Source organism: Malania oleifera, chromosome 2 (assembly GCF_029873635.1).
Source record: "Malania oleifera isolate guangnan ecotype guangnan chromosome 2, ASM2987363v1, whole genome shotgun sequence".
NCBI classification, from domain to species: domain Eukaryota; kingdom Viridiplantae; phylum Streptophyta; class Magnoliopsida; order Santalales; family Ximeniaceae; genus Malania; species Malania oleifera.
The window spans coordinates 3,882,498-3,907,170 of NC_080418.1; the positions used below are offsets into that span (position 1 = coordinate 3,882,498).

Sequence of the window (24,673 nt, forward strand, 5' to 3'; positions counted from 1 at the left end):
AAGGCTAAAATCAACAAAATTAGATTTAATCTTTTTATTTTTATTTTTAAAAGTAGCTAAGACTTAAAATTGGGACTAAGGAATTGTGTTACAGATGACCTCCCCTTCCTTTGTCTTAATTAGTCTCAAGTAATAACCACCCTTAGGCCTCCCTATAAAAGAAACCCTTTTTTTTTTAAGAAATGAATTATTAAAAAGGTGAATTACATTTTTATTGTGCATGTCAGTATAATGGATGTGATATGCAGGTCAGAATTCTGAACAGTTGTTGCAGAGCATGCACGGCAGCCTGCATATAACCATTATTTCCTACCATCCTATTTTTGCTAGCATCCATCAACTACGGATACTAATAAGTAATAAAAATAATATAATGTATATAAACATATTTAGTAATTATTTCTATAAAAAATTTTAAATCCCATCTTGGGATTTGCTGCCGTCCAAAGAGACTAAACTCTCTGTCAACCATTTGATATTGTCTAATCAAATACTGACAAATCTGGGCTGACGTGGGCCATCAAACTCTGCACATTTTGGGGCTGTCCACACAAGACGATCCATCTAATGAACCAAAAAACACCACAGCACAAGGAACCGAATTTTTTCCCTATTTATCATTTTTTAAAATATAGATATTAAATAATATTTTTTTAGAAAAATAATTCTTAAATTGACACGTGGCAAATCTCGCTACTTCAAGTAACCAGATTTGGTTAAATATCTCGCTACTCCAAGTAGCGACATTTGTTTTTAGAAAAATAATTCTCGAATTGACGCGTGATAAATCTTGCTACTTGGAGTAGCGAGATTACGTCAGAGTCATTATGGGAAATACTCCCCAGAATGAGGGATTATTTAATATATTTTTATAAAAAAAAGTTAAAACGGGAAAAAGCTCCCTGTTTTACCACACTTTATTTTTTAAAACAACTATTTCCAAAAAAAAGAAAAAAAAAAAAAGAAAAAGGAAGAAGGAGAAGAAGAAAAGAAAGAGGACGAACGCGCTCAGGACCTATGCCAAGGCGGTGGGGCTAAAGCTTCACTGCCGCCGCCCTCCTCTAAGAAGAAGCCACCATCGTAAACCACTTAGAAAAGTGATTATCGACCGTATAGGTTACTCCACTACACGGGCCACCGTCGCTTCGAGTGGGTCTGTCGTCGTTCTCTCCTGCTCCTCTTTATACTGCATCACTGTCGCTTCCTTCTTTCGCTGCATTTCATTCTCTGCCGGTTAGTATTTTACGTTGATTTCAATAAATCATGGCTGTACTACTACCGCATTTTCCGGGGGAAATCTCACTTTTTGATTTGCTGTCTGTATGTTCAGTCCGTTGACTTCATTGGGAGGTTTGATGAGTAGCACCCTACTTGTTTGTTGAAATGCCGGAACGAAACTCTGAAATAGGGATAAACATATGCACTTCGAAATTAGTTGTTTTCACCTTCTTTTTTTGAACTGTGTTATCGTGATTCTTAAGCTCCGGCTTTCTCATAATTTCTGTGCTGTATTAGTCTATTAGACGATATAACACCAACCCCACCCCCCCCCCAAAAAAAAAAAAAATATAGCAAAATTACAATTTGCGCATGAATTGAAAACCATGCTTTGTATCATTTTTTTTGTTTTCATTGATACGCTTGACGCGTAGCTCCCTGCTTGCTTGTTAAAATGTTGGAACGAAACTCTGTAATTGATGCATTGGCACGCACTTCGGAATTAGTTGTTTTGACCTTCAAATTTTATTGTTTTTTTAATCTTTGGAATGAAGTTTGTTGAATGGCTGCTTATTTGACATAGGGAAACAAGCTGAGTTTGAGCTCAAGTGACTCATGAATGAGCCAAACTTTCGAGCTGTACTCAGAGATCAGATTGTTTACCAAACTGAAATGAGCCTCAGTTGAATCAAGCTTGAGCCTAGCATATGCTAATGAGCAGAGCTTGAACAACAATGTCCATGCTCAAAAGAACATTGCTACTTTGTAAAGTGTTTTCTTTTGTTCTTTTTGTTTTCCTTTTTTTTTTTTTGGTTTTCTTTTTGCGGGGTGGAGGGTGGGGTTGGGAAGAGATCTTGTTGGAGGCCTTTAGGTTCTACGTTGAGAATCTTGAGATAGAAATATCTCCTTTTTTTGGGGTGGGGGTGGGGGATTTTTGTAACTTCTATTTTATTCATTGCTGCATTTGTTAGATAAAACTACTTCATTGTTTACAATGGAGACTCACTTTCATCAATTCCATATGTACATTGTTTCTTATGAGATATTAGTGGTTGTGTTCTCGACTCTAGGGCTCAAGCTACATGGCTACAAATTCAGAAACTGAATCACTCAATGCTTCCTCAAGCTCAAAAGAACCAGAAAAACCTCAAGTTGAGCCTATGCGATTGCCTACAATTGAGGAGATCCGTGGTCAAGACATTTGGAACAACTGCGCTGTTCGTAGTATTGTTAGTGGAGTCATGGGTAAGAACTAATTTTCCTTATTTTGGTTTTATTATTTGTTTCCAAATCATTTAAACTGTATAGAGGATGCCATTGACGTCTGCAGTAATCTCAATCAGAATGTTTTTAAGAATTATTGTTGTTTCATTTAACTTCTTAATACAATATTATGTTATATTTGGTGAGCACGAGCTGATGGCCCTATGGCTGATTTCTTGGTCGTTCTAGGAAAGCTATGGTTTGACTCCTCTTGAGGGAGTCAAAGCATCAAACCTGATCAAATAAGGAGATGAAACCCAACCAAATAATTTTTGAGAAACTTGATGGGAATTAAATCTATAATTTATTGTACTTCTTTTTTTATGGACTTTTCAGCAATTCAACGGGTTTAGTCTTTTGGTTGAGTGTATGGGCTTATGGGGGATTTGGAGTTTTTGGATTCTAGCTACTTGAATAGGCTATGTGTATGTGGTGCTTTTGTAGGAGGTGGGCTTGGGTTGTTCATGGGTCTATTCCTAGGAGCATTGGACAATCCCATAATGCAGGAGGAAATGACTGGTAGGCAGCAATTTATTTATACTGCAAAGCAAATGGGACATAGGAGCTGGAGTTCGGCCAAGACTTTTGCAGTGATGGGTTTGATTTTCTCAGCAGCTGAATGTGTTGTTGAGAAGGTATGGTTAAAAATCAATAAGTAATTTTTTTTGCATGATTTGCAAGGAGATTTTATATCCTTCCTGTATGGACTAATTCTGGATTGTTTGTTTTTAAGGCAAGGGCAAAACATGACATCACAAATACAGTTGTTGCAGGGTGTGTAACTGGGGGTGCAATTTCAGCAAAGGGTAATTTTTATTCCCTATTGAGTGATTTACTTTTCATATATGTAATGCTTATGGCAGATGTTTCAATATGTGTGCATGTTTATAGATGGTGGAGGGTCAAAAATTCAAGTAGGCATATCCATTGCTAATTATAACACATTGGATGGTCATAATCTTAGTTATGCATCCCCAATCATAAATTAATAATTTGATCGTAGATGATCATATGCTACCACATTGAGGCCCAAGATGTTCTGTAACAGTTGAAAGTTGAAACAACCAACATTACGACCTTTTACCACTCAAAATTATCTGAATTATATACGAAGCTAGAAGGCCTTGAATCCCAACTCATTGTTTTTCCCAATATAATGGTACTTGGTTTTGACTAGCTAATTGATGGGTTGTACAGGTTCCTTTGATAAATCTTGATTTCTTATAATGTGTGACAGTTTTTGTGAAATTACGCCCTAACCCCTAAGATTATGCGTGCACACGCACAACAAGTACGAAAGTTAGAGAAAATCAAAATGGAGAAGAAAAACACAAATTTACATAGTTCGGCAACGTGTCTACATCCACGGAGTCCTTGCACAATTTTCACTTTCAAGGGAAAGGCTGCCTTGGGATTTCAATCCTTGGCTACAATGTGTATAGATAACCCCATATGAAAACCCAAAAATATCCTTATATGGCATATAATTAAATAACACCCTAACTCAAATGTACTGCATTGTATCTTTGGTGGGAGGGAGACTTCACCCCCTACACCCTCCCAACGCACCCTCACTTAACTAATTTAAGCAAATAGGGAGGTCTTGTACATGAAAGGCTCTCTATTTGTAACAGTCTTCAAATATATACCCTCTGAATTTGAGCCACAACTCAATGATCTCCACTTTAGCGAATATTCACCCCTTTGGAGCTTTTAGACTTGTTAGTACTGGAGGAGTCCATGGGTAGACTTAATATACATTAGTGAGTACCAGCTTGACCTAAAAGTTTAAAATCTATTAGGTTTTGAGCCAAACTATGTGTATAAGCACCCATGCTTCACCATATTTTTCCAATATGAGATAAACTCACAAGTGGAATTTTCAACAATCTCCCTTTTACTTGTGAGTTCCAACCACCCCCTTGAATGGAAACCATCTCTGTTGTGGGAGTAAGCCCAATTATACAACAATTGCTTAAGTGGGTCTTATCCTCACGCTTTACGTGCCTTAGATTGCATTTCACGTGCCTCCAGACCAATCTTGACCCTATTAGGATTTATTTACTAGACCTAGATGATCTTTATTGCCCTTGATCACACAATTGGTCCTCCAATTGTTAGCACGTTAGGAAAATTAGCTTCATACTTCGACTTTACATTGTCGTTCGCCTTGAGTTATGAACCATCGACTTTGATACTACTTGTTAGCTTTGAAGGAGTCCATGGGTGGGCTTGATGTACATGGTTGAACACCAGTTTGATCTAAAAGGCTAAGCTTGTTGGGTTTTGGGTCTAACCATGTATATAAACATCCATGCTTCACTATATTTTTCTAATATGGGACAAACTCACAAGTGAAATTTTCAACAAGAACATTATTTTATTAAGTTTCATATTTAATTCAAGTTCCAGTAGAACATAATCCTTTCAAGTCATTGCGGGCTACTACCATTAGAATCACTTTTATACACTTGTATTGCTAGTTGTAGGCATATTCACCTATTGTCCCACACATCACCCCTACCACTATTACTGCAACTACCACTGCATCTTTCTTTACTCTTCCTAGTACCATCTAGTTCATAAGTGCTATGGATGCTATTTCCCTTGCCCTATCCTTGCCTTCTTGCTCATTTGGATTTGGCAAATAAGATGCTTGGTCTTAAACACCATACTTCGTGAATCTCACCGCATTGTTATAGTAGAGTACTTGTTCAAGCTAGGTGCGTTCCTAATTTGATAGCTGGAACAACAACAACAACAACAAAACCAAGCCTTATTCCCACTAAGTGGGGTCGGCTATAATTTGATAGCTGGAGTATTAGATAAAAGCAAATATTAGTTGAAAATAGTGGGTCGTGTATGCCATTTGGAATTGTGTCCATGAACTTGCCCGGGTAAAAAAGGGTAATTTTAAGGCCCTGTTTGGATTAAATATTTTATGAGAAGGGGAAAGAAAAAAGAAAGAAAGATGGAGATCAAATTTTCATTGTATTTTATCTCTAACCCAAATATGATTGAAAATAAAATAAAATCAAAGATTAATGGTAACGAGATGTAACTCCAGGTCCTTAGGAAATGGTAAAATCTTTGGTGCAAGAAGGGGTGGTTGATCCATATAATCTTGACTTGGTTCTACTTCCTCCATTTTTTTAAGAATATCGAGTTAAGTAATAACATGTAAAATAAAATTCTGTTGATTGATTTTCTATATAATTTGTTTTCTTTCTCATTTCCTTGATTATCAAACAAGAAAATGTAGATTCCTTCTCATTTGCCTTTCCTATCCTTCATGTTTTGAAGTTCCAAATAGAACTAGAGCACGAAAATGGGGAGGGGGAAAATGGGGCTGTGTGAAGTTTATATGCAGTATCCTTGCTAAAACGTATCTTGGAATTAGGTGTTTAGCACATTGTGAATAGGTGCTCTTTGGTCGTCAATGTGCTTCACTGCAGATCAAAATTTATGCTGGTGCATCCTTTTTTTTTTCCTTCTTCAATGCTTCCATCATTAAAAAAAAAAAAAAGCATGTGCAAAACAAATATTGCAATAGTAGGATGTCAAGAAGATCTTGTTCATTGCCTATACAAATGACATAATGGCTCTGCCAGTTTTCCTGCTGGGATTATGACAAACATTCTCTTTAATGTGCTTCTAGGCGGCCCAAAAGCAGCGTGCGCTGGTTGTGCTGGCTTTGCTGCATTTTCAGTCCTGATAGAGAAGTTTTTAGATAGGCATGATTGAGTAAACAGGTAAGTTATTCCAGTTTTGTAGAAATGAATATTGTCTCGGTTTGGAGAAGACGTGCGAAAGATTGCCGGGGAATATATTGTTCTCTTGCTTTTGTTTCTGCTCTCCTTTCACTTTTTGTCTCATAGTTTCAGTAGCAGATTGACACTGCAATTGATATTTATTGATATGATGCATGTAGCATTCAAATAAGTTGGTGAGAAAGGAACTTCCAAAGAGTTTATTCTTTAAGATTTTGGATTTTGTTCACAGAGGCTGTCCTTTTTTGTTTCAGCCATCAGTATATATTGTTGCTTGGTTGAGAAAGAAAAAAAAATCCACTCCAACATGAGAGGGAGAGATTTTAGGTGAATCTATGGAATATTTTATTTTATTATGTTTTTTGGGGAGCTAGGTTTGGAAGAATTTTTTTTCCCCCCGAAAGTGTTTTCGTGATGAAAGTAATTTTCTTTGTTCAATTGATGAAAGAATGTTTTTGTTAGCAAAAAATTTTCCTCCACATGATGGAAAATCATTATTCTTTTTTTTTCCCCCTCTTGTGGAGGAGGTTATTTTGGCTTTGGCAACAGCCCAAAAGGAAGCGAAATTTAATTTAAATGTAAGTTATAGATTATAGATGCTTCACAATTTGTTTGGTATTATTTGTGTTTTTGATTTTTTAATTTTGTTTTCATAGTTTGTTTTCTATTTTTGTTGTCGGTTTTTAACTATTTTCATAAGTAAAAATCATGATATGGTTTTCAGTTTTTGTGACGTGTTATCAATACAAAATTAAATGTATTGAATTATTTCTTTAATAATTTCAATTAAAATAAAAAAATAAAATGATTGTGAATTTAAGATGTAATTAAGATAAAAAGATCCATAAAGTTTTTAGAATTTTGAAAAAAATAACAAGTCATTTAAAAAAAAAATGTTTTCCAATTTTCATTTTTTGTGTACAATAAATTGTTCTTGCAGCACTAAGAAAACTAATGAATTTTGAAATGTAATAATTAAGTAAAAGAAATAAAATAATTTTTATTTTATCATAATATTTTTAATTTGTATTTTTTGATTTTTTATTATTTTATCATATTTTTTATTACTATTTCATTGAATGACACAATGAACATTTAATTAAGTTTTTAATTTGTACTAGTTTATAATTATTAACCGAGCAATTGATTTTATTATATAAAAATATGATTATAATTCTCTTGGAAAGTATGAACATCAGCAAATGAAGCTCAACCCATAAACAAATTCAATCGAGAGTAAGATAGAAATTGACATTTATTGTCCCTCCTATTTGCTCTAATTAAATATTTTTCAACAAATTAATGAATTTCCCCATCAAACTTGATAAATAAGCTAAGCAAATTTAGTGGTACTTACCCAAACACAAAATAAAAGTGTCACTTTGTTTAATACTTTGCTTGCATTTGGATTTTTTTTTTTTTTGAGAAAACAACGAAAAGAAAATGAGAAAATTTTTTTATTTTTATTTTTTCTCATTTAAAAGTATTATATTATAAAAATTTATTTAACGTAATTATGAAGTTAAGAAAAAAATAAATTTCAGTCATGTTTAAAATTAAAATTTTATTAATTGATTTATTATATATACATATATATATTTTAAATATTTTTTTAAATCTAATGATGCTTTTTTATCATAGTTGTACATGTTTAGGGGTAAGCATTTGGTTGGTACCGTTAATTTGGTTAATTAATTAAATTAATCAAAATTTTTTGATTAAACAATCTTGTTAACTAAATCAAATTGAAATTTCGTACTAATCGAACCCAAAATTGGCTGAATCGAGTTAAGTTAATGAATAACCAATTTTAATTGAATTAATATTTTAATATATATAATTAATAATTATTAATATATACTATTTGGTTAATTAGATTAATCAAACATATTAAATCCTAAAATCAAACCAAACATTAAAAATCAAAATATAGTAAAAATAAAAATTAAATTAAATTGATTTTAATCTCTTAAACCAGAAGAGAGAGCATGGATGGAACCTTTATTGACTTTAAATTAAAATTGTTGTAAAGCCCTTTGGTTGGGTTATTAAAGTCTGTGTTGGAAAGAGGCCAATCATAATTAAAAATGTGGCCTTGTACAGTTATACGATAGGACAATATGCATTTATCCGCGTGGATCAATAAATAAAAATATTATTATATTAATTTATTATTTTTCAATTTAAACTAAATTTGAGTTTAAGGATGAATAATTTGTATATAATTAGGTTAGTTTGAACCCAAACCAATAATAATGAGGTTGCTAGATTTATATCGACAACCGCTGAGTTCGTATACGATTACTTTGATTTTCAATATTCAAATATGAATTGTTTATTTTTTTTATAGATGAAAAGTAAAATTACAAATTTTGTCAATATGAGTATTGTATTTGCTTATGTAAATATTATATATATATTTTAAAAAAAATTTAACTCACATTCGCTAATATTTTAAAGTAAAAAATTAGTTCTGCTAAGGTGCATTTGGTTTCATTGATTAAGTTAGGCTAAATTAGGCTAAGAACCTGTTTATCCCATGTTAAGAAGAATTGGACTAGTTCGAGAAGAATGATTGGCCCTTTCATGCAAGATAAGCTTGGTCGTTCCTCTCCATCGGCTAATTGCACCTAACAAAAAATGGATAAGAATGTCCTCGTGTATTCATTCCTCCACTTGTTCTACTCTACTCTGTTCGCTATTACGAGCATCCATTATCAATGACTTTGTTCACATTGAAGAATGATATGAGTTTGATTAAGATTTTTGTTTGGATCTTACCATTGCAAATTATACAGAAGATGTTACGTACAAGTTTGTTAAATGACAAAGATACGAAAAAAGGTGTGACGTGTTCATACACAACTAGCAATGTAGGGTTGGGAAAAAAACTAATGTTATCATATAATAATTTGGGTAATAGTTGCAAGGAGAACAACAAATGATTGGGATGCTATATATAAGTAGATTCTTGTCATTTTCAAACACTATCAATTCTTTCTCACTCAACTCAATATTTTTGAGTTATTTTATTTTATTTTTCTCATTTTTAATATATATATATGTATTTTATTTTTTAAAATTAAATTTAAATTATATCAATATATGACTATTATTATTCTGGTAATGTCTAATTTTATACATTAAAATAAAATATATGTCCTAGTTCAAACATGGGAAAGGATAGTAATTGCCTATCTTATACAAACCAGATGTGTAGGAGAATTTTGAATAGTCGTGGTTGTGTTCCATTCACATCATGACACATGGACCTTAAAGCTCATGTTTCTTGCGACTGGAGATCCACATGTCAGAATGTGATTGGTCCAAGGTATAGCTTGTTTTGTGAAAATACATAAAGTAAAATAAAACATAAAACCCACTACATGATAGAATCGAAGAAGATGGGCCCACTCCCACTCGCACAATACCACCACGTCCCTAACCGGAAACCACGTAACACTGATCAGGGAGCAAAGCGGGGGAAGCTCATACCTGAAACTGAAACCAGAGTGAGAGAGAGAGAGATGGCCACGAAGGATGCGGAGGTGGTGTGCGTGACGGGTGGGAGCGGCTACATCGGTTCATGGCTCGTCCGCCTCCTTCTCCTCCGCGGCTACTCCGTTCACGCCACTGTCAAAGATCTCAGTTTGTTCACTCTCCCTCTCATCTTTTCCCGATTCCACTCTTTATCTCTTTTATTTATTTATTTCTTTATGCCTTCTTCTTCTTCTTCTTCTTATTTATTTATTTTTTTTCCTTCAGTCACATTTTTATAAATTTTTGTTGTTGAATTCATCTGATATTGCAGACGATGAGAAAGAAACGAAGCACCTGCAAGCCCTGGAAGGCGCAGATACTCGTCTCCGCCTCTTCCAAATCGATCTCCTTGATTACGACTCCATCGCCAAGGCATTCCATGGCTGCGCTGGCGTCTTCCACCTTGCATCACCCTGCATCGTCGATCGCGTTCAAGATCCCGACGTAAGTCCTTCTGTTCAACGATCTCCAATCCTCTCTCTATAGCGCGCGCGCGCGCACACATGCACACACACACACACACACGCACTCCTGCTTTACTAGTTGGTCTATCATTCGCTTCTGCATTCTATTGATAATCGATAGAAGGAGCTTCTGGAGCCTGCAATTAAGGGAACGAACAATGTTCTAAAGGCGGCGAAGGAGCTCGGGGTTCGGCGCGTAGTGGTCACGTCATCTATCTCGGCCATCGTGCCCAGCCGTTCCTGGCCCCCCGATGTTGTCAAAGGGGAGGATTGCTGGACGGATGTTGAATACTGCAAACAGAATGAGGTGAGAGCTTTTCATTTTTTCCCTTGGCTCTGTATCATTTCTCTCCTGTTCAGGTGTTGCTTTGCTTTTTCCCGGAATAGATTTTATAAGCCTGAAGTGTAAGAAATATTTATATTATTTTATAAATATTCTCTCAAAATGATTCACATTTTACCTTTATTTTATGGTTCCAATAACCACATTAAGTGAGTTTTTTCCCCATTTATCTTTTTTTTTTTTATAAAATATATTAAATAATGGCCTTTTTAAGAAAATAATTCTTGGAATGACTCTGACGTAATCTCGCTACTTGGAGTAGCGAGATTTGCCACGTGTCACTTCGGGAATTATTCTCCCAAAAAAAATATTATTTAATATATATATATTTTTAAAAAATTAAATCGAGAAAAAACTCCTCACCTCAAAGTGAAGTTTTGAATAGTGCTTTCATGAACTTTGGTGTTTCCGAGGAGCATGCTTGTTTCCGAGGAGCATGCTTATACTAGACTCTTCCACTCCCTCTGCCATCCCTATACGTCAGGCATCCCCAAAGAAAAATAATTTATTATTATCTTGAGTTATTAAAGGGAAGGGAAGGGAAGGAGGTTGGGCTTGGGGCGGTTTGAGTGGTCACACCGTCGCAGTCCAAATGGGTAATTATTTATCCTTTTGAAACCACTGCTCTGATATTGTATGCTGATGCAGGCACACCAGTCACCAGATTGGAGATGGATAAGTACCATGTTGTATCCATTAACTTTTTCTTTTGTATATATATCAAATTGGTGCCGTATCTTGAGACTTGAGCAAATGAATATATGAGATTGTAATCAATGCATTGTCCTGTGTAATATCTGGAGACTTGAGCATGAACATATAGGATTGGACGCATCTGGCAGTGCGCCAGATGCTGGCTTTTCTTGGGAAGGAAAGAAAGACAGGGCAGGTTCATCCTATTAAAAAAATAATATTTTAATAACTCAAGATAATAATAAATTATTTTTTTTTTTGGGGTGTTTGAGAGATGGCAAAGAGAGTGGAAGGGTGCTGAAATGACACGTGGCAAATCTCGCTACTTAAAGTAGCGAGATTACATCAGAGTCATTCTGGGAATTATTTTCCCAAAAAGGGTATTATTTAATATATATTTAAAAAAAAAAGATAAATCGGGAAAAAATTCCATTAAGTGATAGTTGTGATTGTTTACCTTCCACATTAAGTGCACTTGGTGGTTATTTATCCAATGAGTGCATGAATTAATAGTCTTGTTAGTGATAAAGTTACGATGGATGGAACTAATGGGGGAACTCAAAAGTCATAAGAGTTATGTGAAGGGTCCCTAGTCTTACCTATAAAAGGGTCTGTGTATTCCATCAATCTATTCCATCAAATTTAAGGTAAGGACTAGAAGACACTTCATAAAATTATAATTCTTTTTTCTAGAGATTGAAGTAGCTCTTAGTAGTATATTTATAAGTCAAGTACAATGGACAAAGGTACAAATTTTTCTGCTGCTCATGTTTTTAACATGTTATTCTGTTTGATATTCTTTCATTTGGTATTAGAGTCAAGCCTCTTAAGCTATGCTTGATTTGTAATATTGACTCTATTTGGAGTTGTTTTGGGCCTAAAGTTTTTTCACCCAAGAATTCCTAATCAATTTTGAAAGTCAATATAAATGTCATGTGGCTTGATTTAAAATTTCGGGAGTAGACATAGCATCTCAATAAAGCAAATCAATTTAAAAGTTTGTGCCATAATATGGTTATTGATATTAAAAGTTGTAATTAAGTTATGAAGTCAGTGACCCGGCCTTATAGGGGAGTTGTTGATTTTATAATTTAGTTAGCATGAGAAAGTAAATTTATCAATATGAAAAAACTTTAGGCCCAAAACAACTCCAAATAGAGTCAATATTACAAATCAAGCATAGGCTAAGAGGCTTGTCTCTGATACCAAATGAAACAATATCAAATAGATTAACATATTAAAAACATGAGCAGTGGAAGAAATTTGTACCTCCGTCCATTGTGCTTGACTTGTAAATATACTACTAAGAGTTACTTCAATCTCTAAAAAAAGAGAACTATAATTTTATGAAGTGCTTGTAAATCAACATGTAATCCTTGGTTCCTTATAAATATCGCATCACCTTCTTTGCAGCTACCTAATGTTGGAATCCTGGGTTACTTTGGTAGCGACCCAACAATCCAATGGCAAAACTTGTGTCAGGTCTAGTGCAAACCTGAGCATACATTAAACTTCTCACAACAGATGCATAAGGAATGTCTTTCATTTGCTCCATTTCTAATGCATGTTGGGGTGACTGGTCTTTTCGAAGTTTATCCCCTTTGACTATGGGAGCTACTGAGGACTTGTAGTTTTTCATATCAAATCTCGTTAAAACCTTTTCAATGTAAGCCTTTTGAGACAAACCCAAAATTCTTTGTTGTCTATCTCTGTGAATCTCTATGCCAATGACATAAGAGGCTTCATCCAAATCCTTCATTTCAAAATTTTGAGAGAGAAACTGCTTAGTCTCATATAGCAAACCCAAATCATTACTCAAAAGTAGAATGTCTTCTACATACAGGACCAAGAAAATGAACTTACTCCCACTCTCCTTAAGGTATATACATTGATCCACAATGTTCTCATCAAAACCACATGAGATGATGACCTCTTGAAACTTTAAATACCATTGGCGGGAAGCCTGTTTCAAACCATAGATTGACTTCTTTAGCTTGCAAACTTTATGACTATCATCACTAAAACCCTCAGGCTGCCTCATGTATACTTCTTCATCAAGATCCCCATTAAGGAATGCCGTTTTCACATCCATTTGGTGTAACTCTAAATCAAAATGAGCTACCAAAGCCATGATAATCCTAAATGAATCCTTCTGTGAGACCGGAGAGAAGGTTTCATGATAATCAATCTCTTCCTTTTGAGTGAAACCCTTAGCAACCAATGTAGCCTTATATTGTTCAACATTACCAAAAGCATCGCACTTGGTCTTAAAGACCCATTTATAGCTGATAGTTGCCTTCCCTTATGGTAATTCGATGAGATCCCAAACTTGGTTCTTATGCATGGATTCCAACTCTTCTTTCATGGCATCTAGCCACAGTGTAGTTTTATCTGCACTCATGGCTTGTGAAAATGTGATTGGATCTTTTTTAGGTCCAACATCAAAATCAGACCCCGTCAAGTATACAACATAGTCATATGAAATTGCAGGTTTTCTTATTCTTGAGGATTTCCTAACTACTACTTCCTCATTCGGTAGAACCTAATTGTAACAATTTATTTGTTACGGGTTGAACCTCTTCTTCGTGAACATTATGTCCTTGCAATGGTTGTTCTTGATGACCTTGCAGTCGATTTTGACTCAATTCAACCAAATGACCTCCAATAGCGTGTTCAATCCTTTTCTAACTTAATAGTTTGAGAAAAATCACTTTCACTAGGTTCACAATCCTCAAGAAACCTTGCATTTCTTGCTTCAACAACTCTTGGACTACGAGATGGACAATAAAACCTAAAACCTTTAGAGTTTAGTACATACCCAATGAAAAATCCACTGATGGTCCGAGGATCAAGTTTCTTTATATGAAGATTATAAATCCTCATCTCAATAGGACAACCCCATATGTGTGTATGATTCAAACTAGGTTTCCATCCATACCAATTTTCAAAAGGTGTCTTGGGAATAGCCTTAGATGGAACACGATTTAATATATACACAACAGTTTTTAGCACTTCACTCCACAAGGTTAGTGGTAAATTGGAATGAGCAATCATGCTCCTTATCATGTACATAAGCGTGCGATTCCTTTTTTCAAATGCACCATTTTGTTGAGGTGTGCCTGACATGCTGTATTGAGCAACGATACCTTCTTGCTCAAGGAATTGCGCAAATGGACCAGTCAATTGTCCATTTTTTGTGTACCTACCATAATATTCTCCTCCCTTGGTAGATCGTACGACCTTGATTTTCTTTTCCCTCTGTTTCTCTACTTCTGCCTTGTAAGTCTTGAAAGCATCTAGTGCTTCAGATTTTTTATTTAGAATATAAAGATACATAAACCTAGAATAGTCATCAATAAACGAAATAAAAGATCTCTAACCATTTAGGCGAGGAGTGGAGAATGGTTCATAGATATCCGTATGTATGAGTTCAAGAATGTCTAAGCTCCTTCTTGAACCTTTAGATGTCTTGTTGGTCTGCTTGTCCTTTATGCAGTTCACACAAGTCTCATAATCAGTAAAATCAAGAGTTTTCAGGATTCCTTCATTTACTAATCTCTTAATCCTCTCTAAAGAGATATGTCCCAATCTCTTATGCCATAATAAAGAGGAACTTTCATCTAAAAGGTTCCTTTTAATCCCAACAGTGACATTCAAACATAAATAATTTTGCTCGAAATTAGGATCTAAGTCAAGCTTGAAAATATTTTCAACTAAAATACCAATACCAATAGGAACTTTGTTTTTAAGTATAGTAACAAAATTTTCAAATGAGAAACCATAACCCATTACAGCCAACCTCGAAATAGAAATCAAGTTTCTTGAAAATTCTGGTATATAAAATACATTATTTAAATCTAAAACAAATCTCGATCTCAAAATTATTCAAAATTTCCCAACACCCACGACCGAGGATTGTCCTTTATTTCCTGAATAGACAAATCGTTCATTTTCCGTTAGCTTCCTTAGGGTGAGAAATCCCTGCATGGTATTAATAATATGGATTGTAGGACCAGAATCAATCCACCAAGAATTTTTAGGAGCTACTACAAAAAAAGATTCATGACATACTAGAGATAAGAGTTTACCTTTCTTTTCTAACCATTTCTTGTATTTCAGGCAATCTTTTTTCATATGACCCTTCTTGCGACAAAAGAAACATTTATGTGCCTTATCGTCATAATTCCTTATTGACAAATTTTGCTTCTTATTGCCTTGGTCAAATTTGCCCTTTTTGGTTTTTGACTTCGCATGAGCCACCAAGTGAGTACTTTCTGGTTTGTCATGTTTCAACCTCTCTTTCGCTTGAACACACATGGTCATGAGTTCCGTTATTGTCCAATTTTATTTATGAGTGTTTTATGAAATTTTGAAATGTCCATACTCTGGTGGAAGAGAGTTCACAATGAAGTGAACCAAAAATGGTTCCTTAATCTTTATCTTTAAGGATTTTAATCCAGCCGCTAAGTCCCTCATCTCCATGATGTGATCACGAACACTTTTAGAGTTGTTAAAAGTTTTGCTAGTGAATTTCTTCATTAGGGTACTAGTAAGAGCTTTGTTAGAACTGACAAACTGATTTTCGATTGCCTTAAAAAAATCTTTAACATGTTCATGCTTACCAATCACATTTCTAATGCTCTTTCCCGTACGGGACTTTGTGAGCATTAGACTTAAGCGATTGGTTTGCTCCCACCATGCATGCTTATCAAAAACTTCTTATGCGTCACCATTTTAGGGGTAGGTGGTTTCACTTCCCGAAGTGCATAATCGAGATCCATGTACCCAAGAGTAAACATAAGGGAATCCTTCCAGTCAGAAAAATTATTATCTTCAAGCATTGGAACATGTTGTGCACTATTAACTAAAGAAAAAACTGCAAAACCAAGAAATGACTTTAATGCTATGAAATAAAATATTAAAACTTTATATAGTAAACTCCACCTTCTTGTGGGCCAAGGTTGCAAAACGCATGAATTTACTAGTAAGACAAATAAATTTAATCAATATGAGAAAAAGTTACCCATTATCCTAAGGGCATTAGAGCAACCTCACCACATTGATAAATTTACTTTCTCATGCTAACTAAATTTTAAAATTAACAACTTCCCTATAGGGCCGGGTCACTGACTTCATAACTTAATTACAATTTTTAATATCAATAACCATATTGTGGCACAAACTTTTAAATTGATTTGCTTTATTGGGATGCTATAGCTACTCCCGAAATTTTAAATCAAGCCACATGACATTTATATTGGAAAAGCTTATGTCAAGTCTAGTGCAAACCTGAGCATACATTAAACTTCCTGCAGTAGATGCATAAGGAATGTCTTTCATCTGCTCCATTTCCGATGTATGTTGGGATGGTAAGGAGCATGATTGCTCTTCCAGTTTACCACTAACCTTGTGGAGTGCAGCACTAAAAACTGCTGTGTATATATTAAATTGTGTTCCATCCAAGGCTGTTTCCAAGACACCTTTCGAAAATTGGTATGGATGGAAACCTAGTTTGAATCATATACACATATGGGGTTGTCCTGTAGAGGTGAGGATTTATAATCCTCATATAAATATACTTGATCCTAGGACAATCAGTGGGTTTTTCATTGGGTATATGCTAAACTCTAAAGGTTTTAGGTTTTATTGTTCATCTTATAGTCCAAGAGTTGTTGAAGCAAGAAATGTAAGGTTTCTTGACGATTGTGAACCTAGTGAAAGTGATCTTTCTCGAACTATTAAGTTCGGAGAGACACATGAACACACTGTTGGGGGTCATTTGGTTGAATTGAGTCAAAATCGACGGCAAGGTTATCAAGAACAACCATTGCTAGGACACAATGTTCACGAAGAAGAGGTTCAACCTGTAAAAAGTAAATTGTTACAATCAGATTCTACTGAACCATTACCTAATGAGGAAGTAGTAGTTAGGAAATTCTCAAGAATAAGAAAACCTACAATTTCAGATGACTCTTAACGGGGTCTGATTTTGATGTTGGACCTAAAAAAGATCCAATCACGTTTTCACAAGCCATGAGTGTAGATAAATCTACACTGTGGCTAGATGCCATGAAAGAAGAGTTGGAATCCATGCATAAGAACCAAGTTTGGGATCTCGTCGAATTACTAGAAGGGAAGGCAGTTCTAGGCTGTAAATGGGTCCTTTAAGATCAAGCGCGAAACTTTTGGTAATTTCGAACGATATAAGGCTAGATTGGTTGCTAAGGGTTTAACTCAAAAGGAAGACATTGATTATCATGAAACCTTCTCTTCGGTCTCGCAGAAGGATTCATTTAGGATAATCATGACTTTGGTAGCTCATTTTGATTTAGAGTTATACCAAATGGATGTGAAAACAACATTCCTTAATGAGGATCTTGATGAAGAAGTATACATGAGGCAGCCTGAGGGTTTTAGTGATGATAGTTGTAAAGTTTGCAAGCTAAAGAAGTCAATCTATGGTTTGAAACAGGCTTCCCGCCAATGGTATTTAAAGTTTCGAGGTTATTATCTTATGTGGTTTTGATGAGAACATTGTGGATCAATGTATATACCTTAAGGAGAGTGGGAGTAAGTTCATTTTTTTGGTCCTGTATGTAGATGACATTCTACTTTCGAGTAATGATTTGGGTTTGCTATATGAGACTAAGCAGTTTCTCTCTCAAAATTTTGAAATGAAGGATTTGGGTGAAGCATCTTATGTCATTGACATAGAGATTCACAGAGATAGACAACAAAGAATTTTGGGTTTGTCTCAAAAGGCTTACATTGAAAAGGTTTTAGAGAGGTTTTGTATGAAAAACTACAAATCCTCAGTAGCTCCCATAGTCAAAGGGGATAAACTTCGAAAAGACCAGTCACCCCAACATGCATTAGAAATGGAGCTGATGAAAAACATTCCTTATGCATCTGTTGTGAGAAGTTTAATGTATGCTCAGGTTTGCACTAGACTTGACACAAGTTTTGCCATTGGATTGTTGGGTCGCTACCGGATTAACCCAGGATTCCAATATTAGGTAGTTGCAAAGAAGGTGATGCGATATTTATGAGGAACCAAGGATTACATGTTGACTTACAGACACACTGATTTTTTGGAAGTAATCGGGTATTCAGATTCAGATTTTGCCGGTTGTGTGGACAGCAAAAAGTCAACCTCTGGATATACCTTTCTTCTTATTGAAGGAGCTATATCCGGGAGGAGTGTGAAACAGAAAATTATTGCTACGTCTACTATGGAGGCAGAATTTATAGCCTGCTATGAAGCATCAACACAGGCCTTATGGTTAAAGAATTTAATCAATGGTCTCAAAATTGTTGATTCTATAGAAAGACTGATATAGATTTTCTGTGATAATTCTGCTGCAATGTTCTTTTCTAAAAACAATAAAAGTGGAAGCAAAAGCAAGCATATCGACATAAAGTATCGTAGTGTGAGAAAGTATATCAAGAAAAAATTGGTTACAGTTGAACACACCACTACAGACTTGATGATTGCGGATCCAATGACAAAGGTTTACCGGTTATGCAGTTTAAGGGTCATGTAGATAATATAGGCCTTTGTGGCATTTAGTTTTTCTTTTCTTGTACTTGTTGATATTTTGTCACACAGAGAGTTATTTTGATGAATTATTCAATATTACGCTTATAAAGATAAATTCATCATATCCATCAGGATATTAAGGTTCGACCCAAATGTCGTTGATCATTCATAAAGTTTTTCCTAAAGTGCTTACTTATGAAGTATTATGCATTGTAACACATAGAAGGGAATGCTTAATAAATAAAGCGCTATCGCTATGGTTCCTTGTGTAGTATGACTTAAGTGAGTGGGAGCAATCACAATAAAGATTATGTGCATGCAATTAAAGTTATATCATGACTCATTTAGATAAAGAATCTGTGTTATGTGAACCAAGTGGGAAAATGTAAGCAATATTTATATTATTTTATAAATATTCCCTTAAAGTGATTCACATTTCACCTTTATTTTATGGTTCCAATTACCATATTAAGTGATAGTTGTGATTGTTTGCATTTCACATTAAGTGCACTGGGTGGTTATTTATCCAATGAGTGCATGAATTAATAGTCTTTAGTGATAAAGTTACAAACTCTTCATATTTGTTCCTTGATGGATGGAACTAATGAGAGAGCTCAAAAGTCATAAGAGTTATGTGAAGGGTCACTAGTCTTGCTTATAAAAGGGTCTGTGTATTCCATCAATCTATCCCATCAAGTCTAAGGTAAGGACTAGAAGACACTTCATAAAATTGTTGTTCTCTTTTCTAGAGATTGAAGAAGCTCTTAGTAGTATATTTACAAGTCAAGCACAATGGATGGAGGTACAAATTTTTCCCTTGCTCATGTTTTTAACATGTTATTTTGTTTGATATTCTTTCATGAAGTGCTTTTGGTTTCTTGGTTTTCATTTATCATAATTTCTGCTTCATCACAAAGGCATTAGTCTAAGATCTTGAAAATGCGTAAAAAGGAATATTATGAAGTATTGAAGTATATGTATGGTGCCTAGTATGAATTTTGGGCCTTGGATTTGAATTTTGGTGGATTTAGACAAATTTTAATACATTTTTATATTACATCTTATCTAAATCCACACATATCCAAATCCAAGAGCTCTCCCAAGCATAGGATACTATCATTGGTTGAGATGTAATTCTAGAATTATCAAAGCAAGGGTGATGCCTCTTGCCCTAGTGTGTACTTTGTAGTAGGGGTCTTTTATTGGCATGTCTTTAATGTTTGACATTTGGTTTGTGTCGGATTTTTAGGGAATAAATTAGGAAATTCTATTTTTTTAAAATCTAAAATTATTAGTTAAGTTTCTAGTAGTTTCAGTTTCCTGTTTTCTAGCTTAGAGATATGGTGATTTGATTTGCTGATTTTGTGGTGATTTGATTAGCTGATTTTGTGGTGATTTGATTTGCTGATTTTGTGGCCTTCCTAATTTGGTGGCCTTCCTTTACTATTTATCTTGTAATCGTGTCTCTTGAAATTCAATAAGAATGGTTAGTCTTCTTCTAAAAAATTCTTCATGGTATCAGAGCCTCGTGCTCTTTTCTTCTAATGATGTTGTATAAGTCGGCGATGACCTACGCCCAAAGAAATCCTACCGGCTCTTCTAGTACTTCTGAAACCATTCCACCCAATCCTCCCAAGTTTGTATTTGCTGATTACTATTCCCAGAATTCAGCCTTTTATCTCACCGTTACAAAACTCAATGGGTGTAAGAAACCATGGTGCCAGCATTGCAAAAAACCATGGCATATGAAGGAGACGTGTTGGAAGCTTCATGGTAAACCAGCAAATTGGAAGCCAAAATCCAAATGTGACAGTCACGCCTACCAAGTCACTGTTGAAGAGACTCAAGAGCCTGGTTTGAGAAATTCACTCAGTTTGTTAAAAGTCAGGGGTATACTCAAGGGCAAGGTGATCATACGATGTTTATAAGACATTCACAGGATGGGAAGATAGCAATACTGATTGTGTGTGTAGACGATATAATTCTCATTGGAGATGACGTACTTGAGATGAACCAATTGAAGACTTTCCTCTCATCAACATTTGAGATCAAGGACTTAGGATCTTTGAGGTATTTCCTTGGAATGGAGGTTGCTCGGTCGAAGAAAGGGATTGTTGTCTCCCAACGGAAGTATGTCCTTGACCTCCTTGAGGAGACTGGGATGAGCGGTTGTAGGCTAGCAGACACTACAATAGATCCCAATCAGAAACTTGGAGATATGATAGGGAAGGTGATCCAGGTGAATACAACTCGGTATCAAAAGTTGGTGGGAAAGTTAATTTACTTAACACATACACCGCCCGATATTGCTTTTGCTGTGAGTTTGGTAAGCCAATTTATGCATTCACCCTACGAGAAACATCTTGAAGCAGTTCATCAGATTTTCAGATACTTGAAAAGTACACCAGGCAAGGGTTTACTCTTCCAGAAGACCACACAGCAGAACGTAGAGGCATACACTGATGTAGATTGGGCAGGCTCAGTTATTGACAGGAGATCCACGTTAGGATACTGTACTTATGTCTGGGGAAATATGGTCACATGGCGAAGCAAGAAACAAAATGTGGTTGCAAGGAGCAGTGCTGAGGCAGAATATAGGGCTATGGCTAACGGAGTTTGTGAGAGGCTATGGTTGAAGAGAATTCTTGAAGAGCTGTGGATGCCGGTGAACATGCCAATGAAGTTGTATTGTGACAACAAAGCTGCCATAAGTATTGCTCAAAATCCAGTACAACATGACCGCACGAAGCATGTAGAGATTGACAGACACTTCATAAAAGAGAAGATTGATAGTGGAGTTGTTTGCATGCGTTTTGTTCCTACTACTCAACAAATAGCTAATATCTTCACCAAAGGACTTTTTAGACCTAGTTTTGAGCTCTTTGTAAGCAAGTTGGGCATGATAGATATCTACGCTCCAACTTGAAGGTGGGTGTCGGATTTCTAGGGAATAAATTAGGAAATTCTTTTTTTTTTTTTAAATCTGAAATTACTATTACAGTTTCTAGTAGTTTCAATTTCCTGTTTTCTAGCCTAGAGATCTGCTGATTTGATTTGTTGATTTTGTGGTGATTTGATTAGCTGATTTTGTGGCCTTCCTCCACTATTTATCTTGTAATTGTGTCTCTTGAAATTCAATAAGAATGGTTATTCTTCTTCTAAAAAATTTTTCAGTTTGTTTATTGGGATGCGGGTGATCAATATGCAATGGGAAAAGGGTACTTTGCTTTTTTAGCAGTCTCTTTCCTCTTTCATGTTTTTATTTTTCTATTTTTTAGGAGGACTTCTTGTCCTACACTTTGTGTAATTATTTTATCTTAAGTTTTAATAGTTCTTTCATCTAGAAAAAGGTTAGTTTCTTAAGCCTCAGATTTGGTTGGATGGCAATCGTTTACATGGAAGATATTTTCTTTAGAAATTTTTTTCTGCAGAAGACATAGTTTCAACGTCTTCTAACTAAAGATAATATGAAAAAAAAAAATCTAGATAAGCTTTTTATCAAAGAAACACTTTTTATATTGTACATATCATGAAGAAAAACATAATAAAAAATGAGTTGTTGTAATATTTGAACTCTGATGTTGGAATTAGAGTTTCTCATGAAACTGATGAAAGCCTGTGGTGTCATCTTGCAGATTTCACCCTATTCTTTCCTTGTGTGGAAAATAAAGTTGGGATGGGTCTATAGTTTGTTTTTGGAGGATATTTGGCTAGCAGATGCATTGTTTTTATTTTGTTTTCTTCTCTTTTTTGCCTTACCATGTGTCATAAAGCACTAGTTTCCTCTTTCTTGATTATTTATGGTTATTGTGCTTCCTATGATTTTCATTTTCAAAGCAATCTCCTTACTGGCATGTGAGGCCGAGGAGCTTGCTTTGTTTCTTGGTTTGTTGGATTCTTGAAAATACCTTAGTTGTGTTTGCTTTTTGTCATGCTTATACATTTACCTTAAAATATAAATTCTATTTGGTTGTTCATTAGGATTTTTCTCTTTAGCTGCCATTTTGCTGCTTATTCCACAAGGATCATTGCATCTTTTTATGGGTCTTGACTCTTGGCTGTATAGACTATAACGCATATTTGTTGTGGGGCTAGTTGTGGTATCCAGCTTCTAAAACACTAGCAGAAAAAGCTGCTTGGGAATTTGCTAAGGACAATGGCTTGGATGTTGTTGTGTTGAATCCTGGTACTGTCATGGGCCCAATTCTACCTCCTGCAATAAATGCTAGCATGCTGTTGCTTCTTCGCCTTCTCCAGGGTAATTCTATGCTTAAACGTCCAATAACTATTTTATTATCTTTTTTAAGCATGCATTGATTAGTAAAATATTTATATAAAAAGTATTGAATTTGTTTTTGGTCTGTGCTGGAGCTTGTCCTAGGCGATGCTTGTTTTTTTTTTGCTTACAAAAGAAAAGTATTGAATGTGTTGAAAGTACAAAGATATGTTATTTGATGTCAGTGGACAGCTTGTATGCAACTCTGCGGTAATGGGTGCTCTTTGTTAAATGCTATGGATTGCAGCAGATTTCTCACCAATTCAACCTGAATTTTCTTCCCACTAGTCACAGGTATAAAAAGAATATTAGGCCCTTCTCACCTTTTAAAAAATGAGAAAGTTATTTCTTGTACAGTTGTATCACCAGCTTATTTTTTATAGCACCTCACCATTTAACTATGGTATAGGTTAAATGATAATCATATAAACTTAAAAAATCGGGGAGAAATGAGGCATTTGAGTTGAGTTTTTGAAGATGCTGAGCCAAAATTTCATTGCACTTTCTGCGGTGTTTGAGTTATGGGTTACCACCATTGACAGCTGGCAAAAGACCATTATTTACACTAGCCCTGGGCATGAAAATACTCCCTAATTTTATTTTATTTTTAATTTTTAAAAAATTGTAAATAAAATAGGCAAGAGTTGAAGGGTATTTCAATTGGATTAGAAGAGTAGTCATGGTAAAGTTTTAATGGTATTTTGGCCATTTAAAAAACCAGATCAAAATTTGAGAATTCCCGTTCTAGTATTAGAGATGTTTTAGTACATGAAACCTAGCTGATCAGATGATCCCAATTCCCAACTGGCTGGGATAAGGCTTGAGTGGAAGTACCATTTTTTTTAGTTATTTATTATGTGCAATTTTAAGCCTCAATTTTATGTGTGCACGCATGCGTGTGTTGGTATGGACAATCATACATTCACAAACTTCTGTTGGGGTTTGTGTTAACAACTCTTTTTTTTTCTTTTAAATATTAATAAAAAAATACTTTATTAAGAAAGAGAGACTATGAACTGAAGAGGACAAGGGATCCTCAAGGCTAAGACCCAACAAAAAAAGAGAAAATCAAAACAAATTAGACAGCTTGTTAAAAAAATCCTTTTTAAGTCACTTCCTATCATAGTTTATGGAGCATTTTAAATTATCTAGTTCTTTTGACCCTGTGTTTTCTTTGCTTGCCTTCATATGATCTTATCTCTTGACCTTTAGGACCAATTGAGCACAAACCCATATTATTTGGAGGTTCCTATGTAACGCCCCGGCCTTTTATACGGCCCCGGAGTACTGCTACACCAGTATAATACACCTGTCTTTGAATGAACATACATATACCAACCGCCCTTAATAGGGACACACGGGTGTTTCATACTGATATCTAATCTCATGCACAACGGAAAACATAAACATTCATATGGAATCTAATAGACAAAACCAGAGTTTCTAACTGTATCCTCAAATACATACGATCGTACTTAAAACATAATATATTCTTACAATCTCCAAAAGACATTTTGAACCGAGTCTATTACATATACAAACACTTACATAAGCTAAAAAAAAAAA

General features: G+C 35.0%; 2 protein-coding genes across 2 annotated transcripts in view; both read left to right on the forward strand.

Moving 5' to 3' along the window:
* Positions 1-958: 958 nt before the first annotated feature.
* LOC131148538 (mitochondrial import inner membrane translocase subunit TIM22-4-like) lies at positions 959-6,480 on the forward strand. The gene is made up of 5 exons (XM_058098291.1): positions 959-1,233; positions 2,289-2,463; positions 2,926-3,116; positions 3,215-3,287; positions 6,140-6,480. Exons 2-5 carry the CDS (start codon positions 2,301-2,303, stop codon positions 6,223-6,225), a joined length of 513 nt encoding a protein of 170 aa, XP_057954274.1. The 5' UTR covers positions 959-1,233; positions 2,289-2,300; the 3' UTR covers positions 6,226-6,480.
* Positions 6,481-9,641: 3,161 nt separating this feature from the next.
* LOC131148539 (cinnamoyl-CoA reductase CAD2) overlaps positions 9,642-24,673 on the forward strand; it is a 34,781-nt gene continuing 19,749 nt past the window's right edge. Inside the window, exons 1-4 of the mRNA XM_058098292.1 lie at positions 9,642-9,899; positions 10,063-10,235; positions 10,377-10,562; positions 22,927-23,089. Of these exons, the coding sequence (XP_057954275.1) occupies positions 9,656-9,899; positions 10,063-10,235; positions 10,377-10,562; positions 22,927-23,089 (766 nt within the window). The 5' untranslated portion in view covers positions 9,642-9,655. The remainder of the gene's footprint in view (positions 9,900-10,062; positions 10,236-10,376; positions 10,563-22,926; positions 23,090-24,673) is intronic.

Excerpts from the sequence above, each read along its gene's own strand:
- LOC131148538 (XM_058098291.1), top strand. The coding sequence starts at position 2,301 with ATGGCTACAAATTCAGAAACTGAATCACTCAATGCTTCCTCAAGCTCA. Across the intron at positions 2,464-2,925 it reads TATTGTTAGTGGAGTCATGG|GAGGTGGGCTTGGGTTGTTC; the intron begins GTAAGAACTAAT and ends GTGCTTTTGTAG. Across the intron at positions 3,288-6,139 it reads GGGTGCAATTTCAGCAAAGG|GCGGCCCAAAAGCAGCGTGC; the intron begins GTAATTTTTATT and ends ATGTGCTTCTAG.